The sequence below is a fragment of the Mobula birostris genome, chromosome 28 (assembly GCF_030028105.1).
Source record: "Mobula birostris isolate sMobBir1 chromosome 28, sMobBir1.hap1, whole genome shotgun sequence".
NCBI classification, from domain to species: Eukaryota; Metazoa; Chordata; class Chondrichthyes; order Myliobatiformes; family Myliobatidae; genus Mobula; species Mobula birostris.
In genome coordinates, this window is record NC_092397.1 from 7329355 (window position 1) to 7354655 (window position 25301).

The 25301-nt window shown below is 50.6% G+C and overlaps 1 protein-coding gene across 1 annotated transcript in view; it reads right to left on the minus strand.

The window, feature by feature from the left end:
- Positions 1-30: 30 nt before the first annotated feature.
- Positions 31-25301, minus strand: part of bbs1 (Bardet-Biedl syndrome 1) — a 76981-nt gene continuing 51710 nt past the window's right edge. The window contains exons 15-17 of the mRNA XM_072246025.1: positions 18284-18418; positions 7541-7627; positions 31-6547 (exon numbers count right to left, since the gene is read on the minus strand). Coding sequence (XP_072102126.1) covers positions 6461-6547; positions 7541-7627; positions 18284-18418 — 309 coding nt within the window. The 3' untranslated portion in view covers positions 31-6460. The remainder of the gene's footprint in view (positions 6548-7540; positions 7628-18283; positions 18419-25301) is intronic.

A 25301-nucleotide genomic window follows, 5' to 3' on the forward strand; every position in this document is an offset into this window, starting at 1 on the left:
AGGACAATGGCCGTCTTTGGAGAGAGTCCAAACGAGGTTTCCTGGAATGACCCCGGGAATGACAGGATTAATGTACGAAAAGCGCTTGCTGGCCCTCGGCCTGTATTCAACTGGAGTTCAGATGAATGACGGGGGGGGGGGGGGGGTGATATCATTGAAAACTCTCGAATATTGAAAGGCCTAGATAGATTGGATGTGGAGAGGATGTTTCCTACAGTGGGGGAGTCTAGGACCAGAGGGCACAGATAGAGTGGATGTGGAGAGGATGTTTCCTATGGTGGGGGAGCTAGGATCAGAGGACATAGATAGGGTGGATGTGGAGATGATGTTTCCTATAGTGGGGGAGTCTAGGACCAGAGGACACAGATAGAGTGGATGTCGAGAGGATGTTTCCTATAGTGGGGAGTCTAGGACCAGAGGACACAGATAGAGTGGATGTAGAGAGGATGTTTCCTATAGCGGGAGAGTCTAGGACCAGAGGGCACAGATAGAGTGGATGTGGAGAGGATGTTTCTTATAGCGGGGGAGTCTAGGATCAAAGGACACTGATAGAGTGGATGTGGAGAGGATGTTTCCTATAGTGGGGAGTCTAGGACCAGAGGACACAGATAGAGTAGACGTGGTGGGGGTGTCTAGATCAGAGGGCACAGCCTCAGAATAGAATTGAGACGAGGAGCAACTTTGTTATCAGAGGGTGGTGAGTCTGTGGAATTCATTGCCACAGACAGCTGTGGCGGCCACATCACTGAGTATTTTTAAAGTGGAAGTTGATAGATTTGTGATTAATCAGGGCATCAAAGGTTATGGGAGAAAACAGGAGAACGGTGTTGAGAGGGAAAATAAATCAGCTTTGATAGAATGGCAGAGCAGTCTAGACAGGCAGAATGGCCTAATTCTGCCCCTATGACTTATGATCAGCAAGAAGGAGAGGCTGGGTAGAGTAACTCACACAAAATGCAAGAGGAACTCAGAAGGTCAAGTAGTATCTACAGAGAGAATGGAGAAATGTTCTTCTGAACATCTTGACCATGTCTGCATGCTTTTATGCATTGAGTTACTGCCAAATGATTGGCTGATTAGATACTGGTATTAAAGAGCAGGTGTACAGGTGTACCTAGTAAAGTGGCCACTCAGTGTAGGTTGTGAGGTTGAGCCTGGCAATTTTTACTGGGAGATACCGGTCTCAAAGAGCTCCCTCGGCACTGCCATGGTGCAGAGCTCCCTCTCTGCCAGTGTGGAGCTTCCTCATTGCTCCCTCTTCAAGGGTGAGGCTTGCTTTCTGTACTGCTACACCAAGGACTGTTGTGTTCACTTGACTCCATGCTCTCATGCGACTGAGATTTCGGGACTTTGGGGGGGGGGGAAATCGCAGACAAGGCAGGAGTCGGGGTCGGTGGCACCGAGAATGCCGATTAGAGCACGTGCACAGGTGTGAGTGGCCTGCTCCCGGATTGGAATCAGCGTCACATTTGCACCCAGTGCCCAGGGACGCTGTGAAACCTCTCGCCCTGCAGCAAGAGTGCACAGGAATTAATAACGAGAACCAAGGCACACAGGACAGCAAGGGCAAACCGTTCACCCACACTCCAGCTGCTGGAAACTCCAGGTCATTTCACTCACAGATGGAACGCTCTCCAGTTCCGATGAAGGGTCTCGGCCCAAAACGTTGACTGTCTGATCCACTCCACAGAAGGCTGCCCGGCCTGTTGAGTTCCTCTGACATTTTGTGTGTGTGTGTGTGTGTGTTGCTCTGGATTTCCAGCACCTGCAGAATCTCATGTTTATGTTCGGCTTCTTGTTTCTCTGGGTAGCTCAGCATCAAAGTAAATTTATTACCAAAGTACAATATGTCACCATATACAACCGTGAGATTCATTTTCTTGCGGGCATACCCAATAATTCCTTAATAGAATCAATGAAAAACCACACCAGCTTGGGCGTTCAACCAGTGTACAAAAAGAAAGAAATAATAATAATAATAAATACCAATAGAATGAGATAGAGAGTCATTGAAAGTGGTTGTGGGAACAGTTCAGTGATGGGCCAAGTGAAGACTTCCCTCTGGTCCAGCAGCCCGATGGTTGAGGGGTAGTAACTGTTCCTGAGCCTGGTGGTGAGAGCCCTGGGGCTCCAGTGCCTCCTCGCAATGAGAAGAGGGCATGTTCCGGGTGGTTGGGGTCCCTGATGATGGCCGCTTTCCTACAACAGCATATTGTGTAGGTGTGCTCAGTGGTTGGGGAGGACTTCACTGCTGTACTGGGCCAAATCCATCAACTTTTTGTAGGATTTCCTGCTCAAGGAGATTGGTGTTTCCATGCCAGGCTGCAATGTATCCAGTCAACAAGCTCTGCACCATACATCTGTAGAAGTTTGTCAAAGTTCTGGATGTTGTGCCGAATCTTCACAAACTCCTATGGAAGTATGCGTTCTTCGTAATGGCCCTCGTGTGCTGGGCCCCGAGATAGGTCCTTCAAAATACTAACACTGGTGAATTTAAAGTTGCTGACCTCTCCATCTCATGGACCTCTGGTTTCCTCCTCCTGAGGTCAATAATCAGCTCCTTGGTCTTGCTGAGGTTGAGTGAGAGGTTGTTGTGGCACCGCTCAGCCAGACTTCTATTCTCCCTCCTAGATGCTGAGTCATCCCCACCCTTGAGATGGCATGTTTGACAAATGATCTATACAGATCATATAAACAGGCATCACACAAAACTTGTAGAACAGGACTTTAATCTACAGATAGCAGCACAATTAAAATATCCAGACACAAATTATAGCAGGTGTTTGAAATCTCCACAGATGCTGCCTGACCTGTTGAGTGTTTCCAGTATGTTTTATTGAATGTTACATATAACTATATCGTCTGTACGTCCAACGTGCATTTGCTCATGCTCATTAAGGGATGCAGGCCCCCCCCCCCGGCTCTTTGAGCCACACTGCCCCAGTGACCCCACAACCCCGGTTAAGCCTGAACCAAACACGGGACAATCCACTGGTTTAACACTAGCCTAACCACGGGACAATTTACAATCACCAATTACCCTACCAACCGGAATGTCTTTGGAATGTGGGAGGAAACGGGAACCCCACACATGCCACGCGGAGAATATACAAACTCCTTACAGGACAAAGGCAGAACTGAACTGCTACTACTAACCGCTACCCTCGGTTCAGGGAGTTGGGAATGATTCACCAGCAGCAGAGAGGACAGGGAGACGGAAAGTTAAAAAGTCAAAGTCAAAGACTGCTGGTCTTGGGCGACGTTGGGAAGCCCTTCTCACAATAGACAGAGCACAGTACAGTGTGCAACGGGCACACTGGAACCAAATACAGAGCACCGCGCCGCATCACACTGGATTCGAACACAGAGCACCGCGCCGTCTGTCGCACACTGGAGTCGAACACAGAGCACCGCGCCGTCTGTCGCGCACTGGAGTCGAACACAGAGCACAGTGTAGTCGGACTGACCCACACTGGATCCTAACACAGAGCACAGTGTAGTCGGACTGACCCACACTGGATCCTAACACAGAGCACAGCGCAGTCTGACTGACTCAGACTGGGTCCTAACACAGAGCACAGTGTAGTCGGACTGACCCACACTGGATCCTAACACAGAGCACAGCGCAGTCTGACTGACTCAGACTGGGTCCTAACACAGAACACGGTGTAGTCGGACTGACTCAGACTGGGTCCTAACACAGAGCACAGCGCAGTCTGACTGACTCAGACTGGGTCCTAACACAGAACACGGTGTAGTAGGACTGACCCACACTGGATTCTAACTCAAAGCACACTGCAGCAGTCAAACTGGCACACACTGATTTCGAACACAGAGCACAGCGCCGTCTGACTGGCCCACACTGGACTAACGCAGCGCACAGGACCATCTGACTGGCCCACACTGGATCCTAACACATAAACACAGAGCACAGCGCAGTCATACTGGGCCAGACCAGATTCTAACACAGAGCACAACACAGTCTGACTGGCCCACACTGGATTCTAATAAAGAACACTTTGCATATGTTAAGTAGACATGAATAAGGACGCCAGGGAGTGGAGGAACTGGTAAAGAGGAGGGAAGTGGCCATGTGAATACCACCAGGAAGCTGCTGGGCTAAACTTCTGCCCTAGTGTTAGAAGGAAACTCAGCCCCAGGTCCCACACTTACTCAAAGCAAACAGGAGGGGTCGGAATCTTCTAAGAGAGGAGGCTCATCGACAACCTTAGACCTGGAGGGGGAAGTTCATGGGGAAGAGAGGGAGGCGTGGAGTTGAAGACCAGCTTTAATAGTGCCATTGCCTTATGTGTAAGGTAAAGGATATTGCAGAGAAGTGTGAGGTGTTGCACTTCGATGGGACAAACCAGTGTAGGTCTTACACAGTGAACGGTCGGGCACTGAGGAGTGTGGTAGAACAGAAGGATCTGGGAATGCAGGCCCATAATTTCATGAAAGTAACGTGAGAGCTAGACAGGGTCGTAAAGAGACCTTTCAGCACATTGCCCTTCATAAATCAGGGCACTGGGTAAAGACGTTGAGACAGTATGTTGAAGTTGTACAAGATGTTGGTGAGGCCTAATTTGGTGTATTGTGTACAGTTCCGGTCACCGACTTACAGGAAAGATATCAATACGATTGAAAGGGTGCAGAGAGGGTTTACAAGGACGTCGCTGGGCCTTGAAGACCTGAGTTGTAGGCAGAAGTTGAACCGGTTCGGACTTCATTCCCTGGAACGTAGGAAAATGAGGGGAGATTTGAGAGAGGTATGCAAACTTAAGAGGGCTTAATGCAGGCAGGCCTTTCACACTGGAGTGGGGTGAGATTAGAACTAGTCAGCGGTTACAGGGGAAAGGTAAAATATCGAAGGAGAACTTCACTCGGGGGCGGTGCGAGTGCGAAACGAGCTGGCAGCAGAAATGGTGGATGCGGGTTCCATTGCGATTTTCAAAGTTTGGATATGTACATGGGTGGGAGAGGTATGAGTGGGGGGCTATGGTCCAGGTGCAGGACAATGGGACTAGGCAGAATAACAGAACAGCATGGACTAGACGGGCCGAAGGGCCGGTTCCTGTGTTGTGGTGATCAAAGACTTTGCATTTGCGGGACAACTGCACTCCCTCTCCTAGTCACACGGTCAGCCGTAAGAACCCAGTGTGGTAACTGTCTGACGTTGCCTTGTGCTGACACAAGAGTTGCTGATCAAGTGACGGGAGTGGTTTCACAAACACGAATCAGTCTGCAGATGCTGGAAATACAAAGCAACACACCCACACACAAAGCACTGTGGCAGCTCAGCACGTCAGGCAACATCTGTAGAAAAGAGTGAACAGTCGACGTTTCGGGCCGAGAGCCTTCATCAGTCGCAAAGTGTTGACCGTTTGCTCTGTTCCATAGATGCTACCTGGTCTGCTGAGCTCCGCCAGCATTTGGTGTGCGTTGAAGGGAGTAACTTCCTGTGCAAGTTGTACTTTGTTCCTTTCAAATCAGTTCCACGTTCACACCCTCCCCTACGTCCGATATTGTAACAGGTTTCCCCGCTCTCCCAACCTGTGCGTCACACGCTGCTGTTAGCTGCGTTAAAAAAAAAGTCCGGTTCCCTAACAATTTACCTGGTGATCCTTGGAGACTGAGCCCCCAGCCAACAACTCCCCTTGTCTGTCAGCCGGTGACTGAGAGTGCGTTCCAGGGTCACGGCCAGGGGGCCTACACCCTGAGCAGTTTGAAGCTACTGGGGCAGGACCAGCAATGGCTGATCCATTGTCAAGGCCTGGATGAGCCACAGTCCTGGTCAGAGCAGAGGGGAGGAATACGATATTGGCATCGGTGGGGGTGGGGAGGGGGGAAAATACAAGAGATTTAAAGCAGCAGTTGATAGGTTCTTGATTAGTCAAAGGTTACGGGGAGAAGGCAGGAGAGTTGGGTTGAGAGCGATAATAAGTCAATCACAGTCAAATGGCAGAGCAGACTCGATGGGCTGAATGGCCTAATTCTGCTCCCATGTCTCAGGGTCTTACGGAGCAGGTACCAGCAGGGTCACAGAGGTGAGTATGTCTCAGGGTCTTACGGAGCAGGTACCAGCAGGGTTACAGAGGTGAGTGAAGTCTCGGTGACTGCCAATTAACTTCACCTAAGACTGCCAGCGAGATGTCCGCTGCACGCTTCGGTCTCTCCGGGCCCAGACTATCCAAGTCCGACCCACGCACAGAAAGATCTCATCAACAGCCTACCGCGGCAGTGAGCTGGGGCTACCTGAGTCAGGCCAAAGGAGAGCGGCAGAGAGTTTGCAAGGGGGGGGGGTGGGGAGGTGGGAGAAGGACCGCCTGTTCCCCTAGCCCCCCCACTGCAGGTGTGCACAGTAGCCTGCGGAGTGGGGTAGGTTTTCCGGGGGCCGCGTCTCCGGGAATTCCATGGCTGGCTGCACTCCCCCGTCCTCTGGCCCAGAGGCTCTGATCGGACTTCAGCCCACGGCAGGCCCCTCGCTGACCGGCATGTTGACATGGGCGGTCAGCAGGGGAGAGCAGCTTCCTGCCCGCAGCACGAACACCTGGGGGGGGGGGGGGAGAGAACGGCAGAGTGGTCAGTGGGCCCCAGCCCAGCCTCTGAGCACTGACAGGGCCCTGCCCCGTGTCCCCTATACAACCTGCTACCCACCACCCACCCGCAGCTGATGCTCGTGGGGGTCAGAGGGTTGGATTCCCCCCCCCCACCACCTGCGCAAATGGGGCCGATTGTTTGGGAAGGAGCAGCCTGGGTCCAAGATATCCCTCCGGTATCAAAGAGGCACAGCTCCAGAAGCCCCTCCGCTGTCCTCCACCCTCCCAATCAAATCCTTCAGCTCCGCACCCCTCCGAGGTATCTGCACTTCTGGCCTTGACACTCCCTACACCCTTCCAGCCCTCTCTTCCTCCACAAGGCCTCAGCTGAGCAACTGGTCTGCGCAGCCCCCATAGAAACATAGAAAATAGGTGCAGGAGTAGGCCATTCGGCCCTTCGAGCCTGCACCGCCATTCAGTATGATCATGGCTGATCATCCAACTCAGAACCCTGCACCAGCCTTCCCTCCATACCCCCGATCCCTTTAGCCACAAGGGCCATATCTAACTCCCTCTTAAATATCGCCAATGAACTGGCCTCAACTGTTTCCTGTGGCAGAGAATTCCACAGATTCACCACTCTCTGTGTGATCTCCTGTCTTCTCCCTGTATCCCTTCATGCCCCAACCAGTCCAGAATCTATTGACCTCCGCCTTAAACTTACCTGAAGATCCGACCTCCACAGCTATCTGAGGCAACAAATTCCACAGATTCGCCACTCTCATCTCTGGTCTAAACAAACGTCCTTCTACTCTGAGGCTGTCCCCTCCCACCATAGGAAACATCCTCTCAACATCCACTCTATCGAGGCCATTCAATGTGGTCACCCCTCATCTTTCTTCTGCACCCTCTCCAAAGCTCCCTCATCCAGTGAGGTGACCAGAACCGAACACAATGTTCCAAGTTTGCGGAAGGGGCAAATTGTGATCGCCGCCCCGCCTCACCTTGATGGTGTCGGAAATGCCCCTGTCACTCAGACATTGCACAAAGGTATCAATGGGGTAAATCAGACCCGGCACCAGCATCGGGACCTGCAAGACACAATTCAGAAATGGTTACCATCTCCCGACTGTGATAGGTGTAACAATGGAGAAGCTTCACTTATTCGTATGTTTTGGACGCGCCCAAGTCTTGGAAAATATTGGAAGGAAGTATTCCAAACATTTTCTGTACTCTTTAAAGTAAATTTTAAGGCTAATCCTTTGACTGCCCTATTTGGTATTGTTGGAAGGAAAGATATCATCTTGAAGACATCTGATCTGCACATTCTGGCATTTATCTCTCTTACGGCTAGGAGGGCGCTTTTGTTTAAATGGAAGGATGCTGTTCCGCGTAATCATGCTCAGTGGTTACGGGATGTTATGGCACGCCTAAATTTAGAAAAGGTTTGTTGTTCAATTTCTGAATCTAACCAAGATTTTCAAAATTTGTGGGGGCCGTTTTTAAATTATTTTCATAATCATCGACTTCTTGTTAAAGTACAGAAGTTGGTTAATAGTATATTTTATTATCTGATAGGTTTTTTCTTTTTTTTCCCCCAAACAGCTTTGACTTTGGTAGTGGGTGTAGATCTTTTTTTAATAAAATTGTTTATATTCTATTCTAATACACAAATTAATCTAATCCATATGAATATAGAGTAAGGAGTTCGTTAATGTGATCTAATATACTGTATTTGGTATTATTATATTCTGTCTTTTGTTTTATAATGTGTATTCTCTTGAACTCTGTATTCTTCTATATAGAAATCAATAAAAATACTGAAAAAGAAAGAAGCGGTTACGAGACTTGACAGCAAAACCAGTTACTTACAGAACCTTTGTGTAGTTAAACCATGAAATCGGTATTAGTTCGTCTGAGATATGGCAATTACAGAAAGGTGCTACTATGACAAAAGACCAAGTTATCAGAAGATTGATGCTGATAAGAGAGAGACAAAGAGAGAAACATTTCAAATGTTAACGAGAGACGAGAGAGATTAACGAAAAGAGACACAGTTCCGAGTATTGTCAGACCGGTTGCTTTGAACCTGAACTGTTTGAAGTTTGATGGACAGGCGATACCCCAGCAGGGGGATAAAAGGAACAGGTTCGCTAAGGCAAGAGACACACCACGACACCACGAGATGAGACCCTGGAAGTGCGGTGTGCCCCCCCCCCCCCACAAGTTGGTGGGAGTTTTTGGAGGTCTGGTCGCAGGACCAACCATAGATGCACAGGGTGAGAAGGTACGATCGGCGGGAACCTGGTGTGTGTGTCCACCCTTGCCTGGGTGCCGGGTTCACCGCAGAAGAACGATTGTATCCGGAACGGAGGGGTCACAGTCGGTGACCCCAGAAGACATTACAAAGGGCTTGCCCAAAAGCTAATGGCGAGGAATATCAAAGGTCTGTTTGAATCCGATTTGAATATCATCATTCGCGCTGTCTCTCTCTCTCTCCCCAACGGCACCACGGCGAATACTGCGAACTGTATTCAGCTGAACTGAACTCTGCGTCACTTGAGACTGATCATTTAGCCCTAGACTGCGATAGAGCTTGATTGATCCTATTATCTAGTTCTGTGTACATGCATGTTTTATCAATGCTAACCTGTTGCATTTATATCCTTACTATTAGAATACTGTGTTACTTATTCCTTTAATAAAAACTTTCTTAGTCCCAGTAATCCAGACTCCAACTAAGTGGTCCATTTCTGCTGGTTTAGCAACCCAGTTACGGGGCACGTAACACTACGTAACACTTAGGAGTGTTGTTGAAGCACACACAGCAACTCAGAAAACACTTCGAGACAGAGCGACGACAAACAGAATTTGCATCAGCACAAGGGTTCTGCACCTGCTGGAAACCCAGAGCAACCAACACACACACACACACACACATTTTGGGGCGAGACCCTTCATCGGGACTGGAAAGGGAGGGGGAAGAAGCCAGAATAAGAAGGTGGGGGGTGGGGGGGGGGGGAAGAGAGGAAGGAATGCATCTCAGACCGAGCACAGACAAAGTAAAAGTACGTACGTGTCCCCACATACAATCCTAAGATTCATTTTTCTGCGGGCATCCTCAGTAAATCTGTAGAACAGTAACTGTAAACAGGATCAATGAAAGGGGGAAGAGTATAAACGACAACAAACTGTGTAAATACAAATACCAGGGGTGATTGATAAGTTCGTGGCCTAAGGTAGAAGGAGTCCATTTTAGACAACCTAGCCCATCTATTTTTCAACATAGTCCCCTCCTACATTTACACACTTAGCCAGCAGTCGTGGAGCACACGGATCTTGGACCTCCAGGAAGTATCCACAGCAAGGGTGATTGATAAGTTCGTGGCCTGGGGTAGAAGGAGACGAGTTATACAGCAACACACATCAAAGTTGCCAGTGAACGCAGCAGGCCAGGCAGCATCTCTAGGAAGAGGTACAGTCGACGTTTCAGGCCGAGACCCTTCGTCAGGACTAACTGAAGAAAGAGCTAGTAAGAGATTTGAAAGTGGGAGGGAGAGGGGGAGATCTGAAATGATAGGAGAAGACAGGAGGGGGAGGGATGGAGCCAAGAGATGGACAGGTGATTAGCAAAGGGGATATGACAGGATCATGGGACAGGAGGCCGAGAGAGAAGGAAAAGGGGGAGGGGGGAAAAACCCAGAGGATGGGCAAGGGGTATAGTGAGAGGGACAGAGGGAGAAAAAGGAGAGTGAGAGAAGGAATTGTGACAAAAGACCAAGTTATCAGAAGATTGATGCTGATAAGAGAGAGACAAAGAGAGAAACATTCCAAATGGGTACAGAGGAGATGTCAGGGGTAAGTTTTTTACTCAGAGAGTGGTGAGTGTGTGGAATGGGCTGCCGGCAACGGTGGTGGAGGCGGAAACAATAGGGTCTTTTAAGAAACTTGGATAGGTACATGGAATTAGAAAAATAGAGGGCTATGGGTAAGCCTAGTAATTTCTAATGTAGGGACATGTTCAGCACAACTTTGTGGGCCGAAGGGCCTGTATTGTGCTGTAGGTTTTCTATGTTTCTCTCTGACCCACGACCGTCAGGAAGGAGGTACAGGAGCATCAGGACTGGGACTGCCAGATTAGGTAACAGTCTGTTCCCTCAGGCTTTGAGACTAATGAATAACCTGTCTCCACCGAGGTCTCGTCGCTATGACAGCCAGCAGCTTACGGTTTACCTGTGCTGTGCACTACATGCACTTTGAATTGTATTTTAATAACTTATTTGTGGTAACACTTTGTTTTATGTGCTGTGTGTTTTGTGGATGCGTCGTGCTCTGCATTGTGTTTCGTTTGGTTGCTCTCATGTACAGGCAGATGACAATAAACTTGAACTGTTACTTGTGACCTTTGAACCAGACCCGCTCTCTGCACACGCAATGCCGGTGCGGGTAGAATCTGACAGCAAACGACTGTTAGAAATCGAAACGGGGGTCTTCCTGTAATCTTGTCCCTCTCCATGAATGCAAGCCCCAACTCCAGATACTCGAGTCCCTGAACACAGAACAACATTCCCATTGTCAGTACTTGCAGGCACCACATTAACGGAAGCATACCACAACGAGAGGGGCGACGAGGAGGGAGCAGAGCAGTGAGGGAGGGGCGATGAGGAGGGAGCAGAGCAGTGAGGGAGGGGCAGAGAGGAGGGAGCAGAGCAGTGAGGGAGGGGCAGAGAGGAGGGAGGGGCAGAGAGGAGGGAGCAGAGCAGTGAGGGAGGGGCGATGAGGAGGGAGCAGAGCAGTGAGGGAGGGGCTGAGAGGAGGGAGGGGCAGAGAGGAGGGAGCAGAGCAGTGAGGGAGGGGCGGAGAGGAGGGAGCAGAGCAGTGAGGGAGGGGCAGAGAGGAGGGAGGGGCAGAGAGGAGGGAGCAGAGCAGTGAGGGAGGGGCGATGAGGAGGGAGCAGAGCAGTGAGGGAGGGGCGATGAGGAGGGAGCAGAGCAGTGAGGGAGGGGCAGAGAGGAGGGAGCAGAGCAGTGAGGGAGGGGCAGAGAGGAGGGAGGGGCAGAGAGGAGGGAGCAGAGCAGTGAGGGAGGGGCGATGAGGAGGGAGCAGAGCAGTGAGGGAGGGGCGATGAGGAGGGAGCAGAGCAGTGAGGGAGGGGCGATGAGGAGGGAGCAGAGCAGTGAGGGAGGGGCAGAGAGGAGGGAGGGGCAGAGAGGAGGGAGCAGAGCAGTGAGGGAGGGGCGGAGAGGAGGGAGCAGAGCAGTGAGGGAGGGGCAGAGAGGAGGGAGGGGCAGAGAGGAGGGAGCAGAGCAGTGAGGGAGGGGCGATGAGGAGGGAGCAGAGCAGTGAGGGAGGGGCGATGAGGAGGGAGCAGAGCAGTGAGGGAGGGGCAGAGAGGAGGGAGCAGAGCAGTGAGGGAGGGGCGATGAGGAGGGAGCAGAGCAGTGAGGGAGGGGCGATGAGGAGGGAGCAGAGCAGTGAGGGAGGGGCTGAGAGGAGGGAGCAGAGCAGTGAGGGAGGGGCAGAGAGGAGGGAGCAGAGCAGTGAGGGAGGGGCGACGAGGAGGGAGCAGAGCAGTGAGGGAGGGGCTGAGAGGAGGGAGCAGAGCAGTGAGGGAGGGGCAGAGAGGAGGGAGCAGAGCAGTGAGGGAGGGGCGACGAGGAGGGAGCAGAGCAGTGAGGGAGGGGCTGAGAGGAGGGAGCAGAGCAGTGAGGGAGGGGCAGAGAGGAGGGAGGGGCAGAGAGGAAGGAGCAGAGCAGTGAGGGAGGGGCGATGAGGAGGGAGCAGAGCAGTGAGGGAGGGGCGATGAGGAGGGAGCAGAGCAGTGAGGGAGGGGCAGAGAGGAGGGAGCAGAGCAGTGAGGGAGGGGCAGAGAGGAAGGAGCAGAGCAGTGAGGGAGGGGCGATGAGGAGGGAGCAGAGCAGTGAGGGAGGGGCGACGAGGAGGGAGCAGAGCAGTGAGGGAGGGGCGATGAGGAGGGAGCAGAGCAGTGAGGGAGGGGCGACGAGGAGGGAGCAGAGCAGTGAGGGAGGGGCGACGAGGAGGGAGCAGAGCAGTGAGGGAGGGGCGACGAGGAGGGAGCAGAGCAGTGAGGGAGGGGCAGAGAGGAGGGAGCAGAGCAGTGAGGGAGGGGCGGACAGGAGGGAGCAGAGCAGTGAGGGAGGGGCAGAGAGGAGGGAGCAGAGCAGTGAGGGAGGGGCGGACAGGAGGGAGCAGAGCAGTGAGGGAGGGGTGGTGAAGAGGGAACAGAACAGTGCGGGAGGGGTGGTGAGAAGGGAGCAGAGCAGTGAGGGAGGGGCGGAGAGGAGGGAACGTCACAGTGTGGAGGGCATCACAGTGAGGGAGGGGCAGTGAGAAGGGAGCGTCACAGTGAGTGAGGGGCGGAGAGGAGGGAGCAGAGCAGTGTGGGTGGGGCGGAGAGGAGGGAACATCACAGTGTGGGGGGGTGATGAGGAGGGAGCGTCACAGTGAGGGAGGGGCGGAGAGGAGGGAGCACAGCAGTGAGGGAGGGGCGGAGAGGAGGGAGCACAGCAGTGAGGGAGGGGCGGAGAGGAGGGAGCGCCTCAGTGAGGGAGGGGCAGTGAGGAGGGAGCACTGCTCTATGGGATGGCAGAGTGGGAAGGAGCATCACATTGTGGGAGGGGTGGTGAGAAGGGAGCACTGCACTGGGGGAGGAGTGGGGAGGGGAGCACCTCACTCTGGGAGGGGTGAGAAGGAAGCTGTGCGCTGTGGGTGGGTTGGTAAGTGGGGGGGGTGCCGTGCTGAGAGAGGGGCGGCTGGACAGGGCTGTATATTGAAGCGAGGCTCTGCCTCCCAGCCCAGCACGGAGGCACCACAGCGAGATGGGCCCCAGAATTCTCTCCTGGATCCGCTGGGAGAATGTAAAAAGGTCCAGTTCAGGCACATCCCTACAGGGGACAAAAGAAGCACAAGCCCAGAGCTCCCTGGACAACGAAGGAGAGGGAGGAGGAGGAATCCAATCAAAGCCCTGCCTGGCAGGTGTTGGGTTAGAAATCCCAGCAGAAACCAGGCTGATTATCCAGTTATTGCCATGGTGCTCATTGGGATAAAATCACAGAGTCATGGGGCACTACAGCACTGAAAAGGGCCCTTCAGCCCATCTAGTCTGTGCTAGCCCATTTCCAGTTTAGTCCCACCTACCTGCACCCCTTCATGTACTTATCCAAACTTATCTTAAACGTGACAACTGATCCTGCGTCTACCACTTCTGCTGGCAGCTCATTCACACCACCCTTGGAGTGAAGATGCCCCCCCCCCCCACCCCTCAGGATCTGCTGGAATATTTCGCTTTTCACCCTTAACCCATGACCTCTAGTTAGCCCCACCCAACCTCAGTAGAAAAAGCCCACTTGCGTTTACCCTATCTATACCCTCATAATTTTATATATCCTTCCTTCTCCTACGCTCCAGTGAACAAAGTCCTAACCTATTTAACTTTTCCCTGTAACTCAGACCCTCAATCCTGCCAAGACCCTCGTAAATTTTCTCTGCACTCTTGTCAAGTTTCAAGTGCGGGGTTTGGAGTCAGCTTGGACAGTGGTTCTCGACTTGCACTGGAGTGGCTGACGGGTTGCAAGACAGCACATGTGGACAGACGCAAACACGAGGATATCTGCAGATGCTGGAGATTCAAGCAACACACACAAAAAGTTGCTGGTGAACGCAGCAGGCCAGGCAGCATCTCTAGGAAGAGGTACAGTCGACGTTTCGGGCCCAGACTCTTTGTCAGGACTAACTGAATGAAGAGACAGTAAGAGATTTGAAAGTGAGGAGGGGGAGGGGGAGATCCGAAATGATAGGAGAAGACAGGAGGGGGAGGGATGGAGCCAAGAGCTGGAAAGTTGCAAAATATGGTTGAAAAGTTGAAGGGCCGGGGAAATTACAGATGGGGAGCAGTGAGAGAGGGTTTCACTAAAGTCCCATCGAAAAGAAGATTTAAACTTCTTCAGTGTAGGCATCACTCCAGCACCTGCAAATCTCCTCGTGTTTGTGTTTTAAAATTCACTACTGCGAAGCCTACACTGAAGAAGTTTAAATCTTCTTTTCAACGGGACTTTAGTGAAACCCTCTCTCACTGCTCCCCATCTATAATTTCCCCGGCCCTTCAACTTTTCAACCATAATTTGCAACTGTCCAGCTCTTGACTCCATCCCTCCCCCTCCTGTCTTCTCCTATCATTTTGGATCTCCCCCTCCCACTCCCACTTTCAAATCTCTTACTGTCTCTTCTTTCAGTTAGTCCTGACGAAGGGTCTCAGCATGAAACGTCGACTGTACCTCTTCCTAGAGATGCTGCCTGGCCTGCTGCGTTCACCACGTGTTGCTGCTGTTTCCACGTGTGGAAAGAGAGATCTTTAATGTTTCATGCTCTAACACCTTTCCTGTAGGTAGGAGACCAGAACTGCACGCAGAACTCCAAATCAGGCCCCACCAACATCTTATACAACTTCGATGGAACACAATAACACACACACACACACACAAAGTGCTGGAGGAACTCAGCAGGCTGGGCAGCATCTATGGAAGTGAATAAACAGTTGGCGTTTCGGGCCAAGACCCTTCTTCTGGACTGGAAGGGACCGGGGAAGGCGCCAAAATAAAAGGATGGGAGGGAGGAGAAGGTGCTAGGTGAAGCCAGATGGGTTGGAAAGGTAAAGGGCTGGAGAGGAAGGAATCTGACAGGAAAGGAGAGTGGAAAGGAGAAAGGGAAGGAGGAGGGGACTCAGGAGGAGGTGATAGGCAGGTGAGACGAGATAAAAGCTCAGAGTGGAATAGAGGAAGAGGGGAGGGGGAGGGAAATTTTTTTCTACTGGAAGGAGAAATCAGTATTCATGCCATCAGGTTGGAAAAATACTAATAACAACTTTGTCCATAGAGCACTTTTCATACGGATGGTGTATTTACAACTGCTTTACGTAGGGGTAAAGGTACAAAGATGAAAATAATTTTTTTTAAAAACCATGAAAATAAAAGACAAAAAGATGTTAGTTAAAAGCAAGGTTAAACAAATAGGTTTTGAGCTGGCGTTTAAAATCTTAATGTCAACTGAGTCTGCATCCCTTACAGTTTTAGTTATTGAATCCTACAGTTTGGGTGTGTAGTTCAAAACATGCTGACCTGCCAGTAATCTTCTGAGGGAGGTTGTTTAGGTTTAAGAGAGGGGCAAAAGACGACCTGGGAGCTCGAGCAGGATTCTAAAACAAAACTGATTCTGTGATGTACTCCGGTCCCAGATCATCAAGAGCTTTAAAAACAAGTAAGAGAACTTTAAAAAGAATTCTCAACGGTACAGGAAGCCAATGCCACAGCTAGTATGGAAGAAATATGTTCCCTCATCCTGCTTAGCATCGTAACGTCCCGACTCCTGTATTCAACGCCCTGATATGCGAAAAAATAACAGGAACCCTGATGCTACTTTCAAGAAAATATCACTGTGCATTCCCAGGTCTCTCTGTTCAACCTCTGTGACTTGTGGTGACAGGGGTGTGGGAAAGGCGAGGGTTTCCAGTTACTAGAGAGGAACAGATGATCCAGTCCATCGGTGATCTACACTTTCCCGCATGGTTCCTGTTTCCCATTCAGTGAGGGGCCGCGTGACACCCCCTTCCCTCAGTACCACGCGGGGAGACGGTCCCTGCCGTGGGTGGGCCCTTGCCCCCGCTACGTCTGAGATTCCTGGCGAATGGGGAAGGGGCGACATTAAAGATAAAGATGAGCTTTTATTTCCCTCTCCTACCCCCACCGCTGCTGTCTGTATTGTTCATTCTCCCCGTGACCGTGTGGATTTCCTCCCACAGCCCAAAGACACACAGGTAGGGTTATTAAGCTGTCGGCAGGCTATGTCGGTACCAGAAACATGGCCATGCTTGCTAGCTGCCCCCAGCACAATCCTTGGGCGTTGGCGCAAATGACATGTTCCACTGTACGTTTCAATGACAAATAATGATTAAAGAGATTAGCTTTTTTATCAAATGTACATCGAAACCTACAATCAAGTTGTTAGTGTCGTTGGGGGGCCAAGCCATTAGGCATATTTAAGGCAGGGGTGATAGCTTCTTGACTGGTCAGGGCATGAAGGGATACAAGGAGAAGGCAGGAGATTGGGGCTGAGAGGGAACTGGATCAACCATGATGAAATGGCGGAGCAGAATCGATGGGCCGAGTGCCCTAATCCTGCTCCTATATCTAAATCGTCTACGGTCTAAATCAGGGGTTCCCAATCTTTTTTGCTCTGCAGACCGGCCGACCGGGTGGAGGTGGGGGGTGTTCAAGTAGGGTTAAAGTCACCTCAACACATCTTTTACAGTTCGGGTTGCCAACTTTCTCACTCCCAAATAAGGGACAAAAGTAGCAGTCAAATCCCGGGACACTTTATCCCAGGAAAGACTACCATGACCATGAAGCCTTGCGCAGGAACCTGTGTGCGCATGCACGTACGTGCCGATTTTTTTTCCACAAATCAGTTTTGGCTTAATCTTCCTGACTATACTGTACATACATTATTTCTACTTTATATAGGCTGTGTATTTATCATATCATTCCTGCTTTTACTATATGTTAGTGTTATTTTAGGTTTTATGTGTTATTTCGTATGATTTGGTAGGTTATTTTTTGGGTCTGGGAACGCTCAAAAAATTTTCCCATATAAATTAATGGTAATTGCTTCTTCGCTTTACGATTTCAGCACGAAAGGTTTCATAAAAAAGCTGTACCTTAGTGAGGGAAATACGGGACAAGGGCAAATCAATTTAGCCCAATATACGGGATGCCCCGGCTAATATGGGACAGTTGGCAACCCTATGTTCAAGTTCAACAGTGCGTGATGGGGAATGAGGAAAGGTGCAGCTGACTCATATCGCGGCCCGGTAGCACATGCTTTGCGGCCTGGTACCAGTCCGCGGCCCGGTGGTTGGGGACCGCTGGTCTAAATCAAGTCAGCGAGGACTGTGCTGGGAGCTTACAAGTGTCGCCACGCCTCTCGCTCCAGCACAGCATGCCTACGACTCACTAACGCTAACCGGTACATCTTTGGAACGTGGGAGGAAACCGGAGCACCCGGAGGAAACCCACATGGTCACGGAGAGAACATACAGACTCCTCACAGACGGCGCCGGGACCGGCTGTCTGGAGCCCGGAGCCGTCTTGGGCTGTCTGAGGACACAGATGTGGCTCACTCCGAAGCTCCCTGAGCCGCGGGAGGGGGTACCGGGGTGCCCGGGGTCAGCTCGAGCATCTCCTCCTGCGGCAGACCGACAACCGGTCAGCGGCGGGGCGGGGTGGGAGGGGTGTAGTCAGGCTATTGAACGTCCCCCTTTCGCAATAAGGACTCTTGTGCTCACAATCTACCTCAGGGTGGCCCTTGCACCCTCCTGTCTTCCTGTACGGCACTTCCCCTGTGACTGTAGCATTTCATTCTGCATTCCGTTGTTTCGCCTTGTACTGCCTCGATGCACGTTTCCAATACCAAGGTATACCTGTTTCACAATACATCTCAAATAAACCAATATGATGCACGCTGTAGGACAGCGCACTGGTGTAGCAGATAGCGCAACACTTTACAGCGCTAGCGATCTCCGACCGGGGGATCAATCGGTCAATCGAATACCGTCCCGTGGTTAAGCCAGGGTTTAAAAAGTTGGGTTGCTGGGAGTCGCGCCTCATCGGGCTGGAAAGGCGCAATTACCGTGACGTTTCATTCCCCCCCCCGCCCCGCCCCCACTCTCCCCTCACCTTGAAGAAGCTCCTTTTGATGCGGTACAGGTTCTCGTTGTACAGGAGGCAGATGAGGAGGTCGATGGCCGGCCGGGCGGCTGACATGTTCTGCACGCTCAGAGTCAGCTTGAAGGAGGGGCCGATGCCCTGGACCTACGGTACAGACAGGCCCCAGCGTTACGTTTGGCTCACTGGCTCCCAAAAACAGGTTCGTTCTCCCCCTCCCCAACAAAGGGTGGACTCTGCCCGCTGGCCCCCAACCCTACGCGAGGGTCATAAGCCATCAGCATTCATTTCGATGGGACTAAAAAGGTAAACGCATGGCTATGAGGGAAGCAAGGGAAGAGGACCAGGTCGAGACAACAGAGACTTATGGAGAACAGGAGTTATAAGTCGTGTCGATCCCTCTCATTATGGGCAATGTGAGATCGCTGGGTAATAAAATGGATGAGTTGACTGCGCTAGCCAGCAGTCGGAGAACATTTCGGGAGTGCAGTGTTATGTGTTTTACTAAAACGCGGCTGCACGAGGACATACCCGACCAAAACGTTTCCATAAAGGGCTTCCAGACCGTTCGGGCTGATCAGAAGTGCACTGAGAGCGGTAAGCGTAAAGGAGGGGGGCTTGCTGTTCTGGTTAACAACAGATGGTGCAATCCTGGTCATAAGACGATCAAGGAACACGTTTGTAGCCCGGATATTGAACTTTTTGCTGTTGGTCTCCGGCCATGTTATTTGCCAAGGGAAATCTCACATGCAGTTGTGGTTGTTGTGTACATCACTCCCTCTGCCAACCCGACGTCGGTGTGTAACATCATTTACACCGTTGGGCACGGGAGTACATTCAGCCAGAGGCTCATTCCACCGGAATGCAGCACTGAGCGTCATGGGAAGTCATTCCTGCCTGTGGCCATCAAACTTTGCAGCTCCTCCCTTGGAGGGTCAGACACCCAGGCTAGTGGGCTGGTCCTGGACTTATTTCCATCTGGCATGGTTTATATATTATTATTTGATTGTTTGTGGTTTTGTATTGCTATGTTTGTACTCTGTTCTTGGTTGGTGCAACTGTAATGAAACCTAATTTCCCTCGGGATCAATGAAGTACGTCTGTCTATCTATCTATCTATCTATATTCTACCTAGGGTTCATAAGCAACATTGCCTCTAACTTGTAATCACCAGTGTGCGCAAAAATCTTGTGCTGTGCAATTTTTTTTTGCCTAGTGACAGCAACATGTGTGCACTGAATAATTTCTTCAATAAAAACAGTATTAAAAAGCCAGTTCTAAAATCTGCAGACAAATCATCGCTAACTCCACGTTGTCAACACCATCTGTATCAGAAACCGGTAAAAGGAAATGTGACTGTTATACCTAACACGCCGACAAGGTAGAGGGTGACGGCGTTTTGTGCGCAGTTTAAATTCCTTCGTGCGCTAGCTGCAAAAGATGTGTGCGCGCACACACACCTGAGAGAGAACATTGTTAAGACCGCATTTAGAGTATCGCGAGCAGCTTTGGGCCCCGATTCTAAGGAGGGATGGAGGTGCTGGCATTGGAGAGGGTCCAGAGGACGTTCACGAGAATGATCCCAGAATGGAAAGGGTTAATGTACAAGGAGCATCTGATGATTCAGGGCCTGTATTTGGAGTTCAGGAGGCTGAATCAGCATTGCAATTTGGTTTATTGTCGTTCGTTATACAGTGAAAAACATACTGTTCACACAGGTCAAACCAACGAGGGTGACCTCATTGAATGCTGAACGCCCTGGACAGAGTGGATCCAGAGAGGATGTTTCTTATGGTGGGGGAGCCTAGGACCGGAGGGCATCCCCTCAGAATACAGGAACGTCCATTTAGAATGGAGACGAGGAGGAATTTCTTCAGCCAGAGGGCAGTAAACCTGTGTAATTTGTTGCCACGGGCAGTTGTGGAGGCCAAGTCATTAAGGCAGAGGTTGATAGATACTTAATTGGTCAGGGTATGAAGGGATACAGGGAGAAGGCAGGAGAGGGAAACGCATAATAAAGTGAAATAAATGCAAAATAGAGCGTAAATGAAATGATAAAGTGGGAGTTTTATAAGATGATTGAACCATTTAATAGTCTGATAACAGCCAGGCAGAAGCTGTCCTTGTACCTGGTGGTACGCACTTTAAGGCTTTTGTATCTTCGGCCCGATGAAGACGGGAGAAGAGATAATGTCTAGGGCAGGTGGGATCGCTGCTTTACTGATGCAGCAAGAAGTATGGACAGGGGAGATCTCATTGAAACCTACCAGATACTGAAAGGCCTGGAAAGAGTAGGTGTAAAGACAATGTTTCCATCAGTAGGGGAGCCTGGAACTAGAGGGCACATCCTCAGAATAAAGAGTCATTCCTTTAGAACAGAAATGAGGAAGAATTTCTTCAGCCCGAGGGTGGTGAACCTGCGGAATTTATTGCCACAGATCGGTGTGGAGGACGAGTTATTGGTGTATTTAAGGCAAAGATTGATAAGTTAAGGGTTACAAAGGAATTTTAACAAAGACGAAAGTCTTGTTCTAAGTAAGAACTGGAATTCGATTGGAAACAAGATGGGACAGCAGAAACCTGATTGGATGAGGACTAACCAATCAGGAGGGACGGACGACGGGGCTATAAATATCACCCGACTAGACCTGCCCAGACATAATCACTAATGAAGCTGGCAGAGTTTGTCATCGAAACATCGGTTATAGTTAATTGGAATGTAAGTTTATTGCACACTGCGGAGCAGAAGGTGGCGGTAATGCACCACTAAACTGGGTGCCAATCGCCGTAAAACAAGAAGAAGAAAAAGAAGAAGAATGTCCAGGCACCATCCCTGATGAAGGTGGCAGAGTTTGTCATTGAAACGTTGGTTAAAATCGATACCTTTACCCGGCTGGAAACAGGAGAAGAGTTTATTAGTCATAAAATCTAATTTAAAATGCATGTATTGTGCAGTACAGGTAAACAGCAAACAGCTTGCTGTCCTAGTGACGAGACCTCAGCGGTGACAGGGTATTTATTCATTAGTCTCACAGCCGGAGGGAAGAAGCTGTTACCCAGCCTGTAGTCCTAGTTCTGATGTTCCTGTACCTCTTTCCTGATGGTAGTCGGTCGAATGTGGGATGGGTGGTAGGGATCCTCAACAATGCTTTGGGCCCTTCATTATTGTCCTCGATAGGGTCTTGCGGTCTGTTGCCCGGCAGCGTCTGTACCACACAGTGCACAATGCAGCCAGACAGGACACTCCTGATGGTGCTCCTGTAGAAAGTTGTTATAGTGGGGAGGTGGGGGGAGCCTCAACCTCCTCAGGGACTGTAGACACTACAGTGTCTTCTTGACTAGTGAGCGGGTCCAGGTTCAGTCGTCTGTTCTGTGCGCACAAAGGAACTTTGTGCTCTTCCCTTTCGCCACAGCAGAGCCATTGATGTACAGTGGAGTGGTCAACCTGCATCTTCCTGAAGACCACAATCATCTCATTTGCTTTGTCCTCGTTGGGGCTCAGGTTGTCATTCTTGCTTCATTTGATAACCCTCTCTACTTCCTCTCTGTAAGCCGACTCATTATCATTACCGATGAGGACAGCCGCCCTTGAATCATCGGCAGACTTGATGGCATGGTTTGAGCCGGATCTGGTAGTGTGGCTGCGATCAGCAGCGTACCAGTGCTCAGCGTGATGGAGCTTGAGATGCTGCTGCCAACTCGGTCTGACTGGGGTCTTTCCGTCAAGAAGTCCAAGACCCACTTACAGAGGGGGGTGCTGGAGTCCCAACGAGGACAGACTCTGAGGGGTGATTGTGTTAAACGCCGAGCTGAAGTCGACGAACAGCATCCCTGGTGTATGAAGCGTCATTCTCTAGGTAGTGCAGGACAGGGTCGAGGGCCGAGGCATCATCAGGGCACCAGCTTGAGCAGTAGGCGAACTGGAATGGGTCCAATATATCTGGGAGGTGGGATTTTGTACAACCCATCACCAGCCGCTCAAAGCACTTCATGACTGTTGAAGCCTGTGCCACTGGGTGGTAAATATTTGGGCCAGCTGCTGTTGCTTTCTTGGGCACAAGGAACGATGGCGGCTGCCTTGGAAGACTGCAGGGGCCAGTGGACCGTTTTAGAGGTGTCTGTTAAGATCTCTGTTAGCTGGCCGCACATTTCCTCAGCACCTGACCCAGTACGTTGTCTGGCCCTGCAACTTTACGTGGGTTTACCCTGGCTAGGGTCCTCATAGTCATACTTTATTGATCCCGAGGGAAATTGGTTTTCATTCCAGTTGCACCATAAATAATTAAATAGTAATAAAACCATAAATAATTAAATAGTAATATGTAAATTATGCCAGGAAACAAGTCCAGGACCAGCCTATTGGCTCAGGGTGTCTGACCCTCCAAGGGAGGAGTTGTAAAGTTTGATGGCCACAGGCAGGAATGACTTCCTATGTGTTGCATCTCGGTGGAATGAGTCTCTGGCTGAATGTACTCCTGTGCCCAACCAGTCCATTATGTAGTGGATGGGAGACATTGTCCAAGATGGCATGCAACTTGGACAGCATCCTCTTTTCAGACACCACAGTCAGAGAGTCCAGTTCCATCCCCACAACATCACTGGCCTCACGAATGAGTTTGTTGATTCTGTTGGTGTCTGCTACCCTCATCCTGCTGCCCCAGCACACAACAGCAAACATGATCGCACTGGCCACCACAGACTCATAGACTCCTCACCTCAACTGCAGCCAGATAGAGTGTCTGTTCCTCAGGGGAAGAGGGGGCTTTCCTAGAGACCTCTCAATTGGTCAAATCGTGCACAGAAAGCATTCAGTCTATCAGGAAGGGAGACGTCGCTGTTGTGTGGACGTGTCATCGGATATGGTTTGCATACCCTGCCACATTCGCCGTGTGCCCCTGGTGTCACAAAGGTGTCCTGTGGATCTTCTATACATACCAATGCTTCGCTTTCCCATTGGCACAGCTCTCGCTGACAGAGTCGTCCTGTCTCTCGATCTGAAAGCAGGGTTCCGATCCCTAAGCAGTGCACGAACCTCTGCAGTCAGCCATTGGTTTCTGGTTTGCCCTGGCGGCGTAGCGCTGAATCACAGTAACGCCCTCAGTGCACTTTCCTGTGTAGCCAGTCACCGATCCCACAGATTCATCAATGTGGATGTGGTGACTGCAGACATATCCAGCTCCCTGAATACACTCCAGCCTGTGCTTTCAAAGCAGTCCTGCAGCGCTGAGTCCTGATCTCGTCTGACTCATATAACCAGTGGTCTGTAGCAGGGATTAGCAAAATGGGTGTGTGGTCAGAGTATCTAAGGTGAGGGTGGGGGCAACCTTATCGGCTCCATGAACGCTGGTAGAAACCAGTTCTAATAGCTTCTCTCCTCTGGTTGCAGAGTTGACATGCTGGTAGAACTACGGGAGGGCTGTTCTAAATTGACAGGATTGAAGTCACCGGCAACAGTGAAGAAACCATCGGGGTAGTGGCTTCAAGGTCGCGACTTTGCCGCAGAGTTCCTGGGGGTGGGGGCTGGATGTAAACAGCAATAACCACAATGATGACAGTGAACTCCCTTGGTAAGTAGAAGGGCCTGTACTTCACCATTAAAATCTACCGGCGATGATCAGTGGGCCATTACTACCAAGGCGTTCACACAGTAGTTCTTACTGATGTAGACTCGCAGACCTCCTCCACAGGTTTTGCTGGGGGCTGCAACATTTCTGCCCACTGAAAGGAGATTAGGCCTAAAAGCTGGATGGCCGAGTCTGGAATGGTGCCTGTCATTCAACTGGACTCTTTCAATTTTGTGTTGTTATACTCTGTGTTTTTGCTCATTCTTTCTTATTGCTGTTTGCATGATTTGTTTTTTTTTTTGCGCGTGGGGGTTGGTATTCTTGTTGCCATCTACACGGTTTGTTTTTTTTGCGCACGTGGCGGGGGCTGATGTTCTTGTCATTTGCGCAAACTGTTTTCTTTCCGTGCACGGGGAAGGTTGAGGTTTTCTTTTGAACGGGTTCCATGATGTTCTTCCGTTTCATGGCTGTCTGGAGAAGACAGATCTCAGGGTTGCACACTGCACACATACTTCGATAATAAATGTACCTCGAACTTTGAAGCCACATTTCTGTCAGGATGGGTGCGTTACCCATCTCTTGCCGGTTCAGACGCAGACACGGGTAATCCTGTTTATTTTCCAGCGACTGGACGCTAGCGAGTAGGATCGATGAGAGTGTGGTGATCCAGTGCTTTAATACCAGCGCACTTTCTGTGCTTCTGCATTCGAGCCACTGCTTCCAATGGCCACATTCATGAGTAGCTGGAGTAGACCGAGACATGAAGCGAGAGCCATGTCAATCCATAATTGCTCCGAACTTTCTGCTTGCTAGCCAGGTAGACTAATGTCCAGCAGAGCTTCTTGGTCATAGGACAGGACAGGAAATTTCACCACTGGCTGGACCCAGGGTGGCAGGTGCGTGCAGGGGCACTGAGCATGAACAGTCAGAACAACATGTTGTAGCTATATAAAAATTGTGGCCTGTTTTAGTCATCCCATGTGGACACATGGCCAAGTGGTTAAGGCATTGGACTAGTGATCTGAAGGTCGTGAGTTCGAGCCCCAGCCGAAGCAACATGTTGTGTCCTTGAGCAAGGCACTTAACCACACATCGCTCTGCGACGACACTGGTGCCAAGCTGTATGGGTCCTAATGCCCTTCCCTTGGACAACATCGGTGTCGTGGAGAGGGGAGACTTGCAGCATAGGCAACTGCTGGTCTTCCATACAACCTTGCCCAGGCCTGTGCCCTGGAGAGTGAAGACTTTCCAGGCGCAGATCCACGGTCTCGCAAGACTAACGGTTGCCTTTACTTTAGTCATCCCATCACAGGAAGGATGTGGAAGGTTTCCCTTGAGGCAGCTTGGATTAGAGAGCATGAGGAAAGATTGGACCAATTTGTCTTGTCTTCTCTGGAGCATCGGAGGCCAAGGGGGCACATGATAGAAGTTTATAGAATTATCAAAACTTAGGATATGGGAGCAGA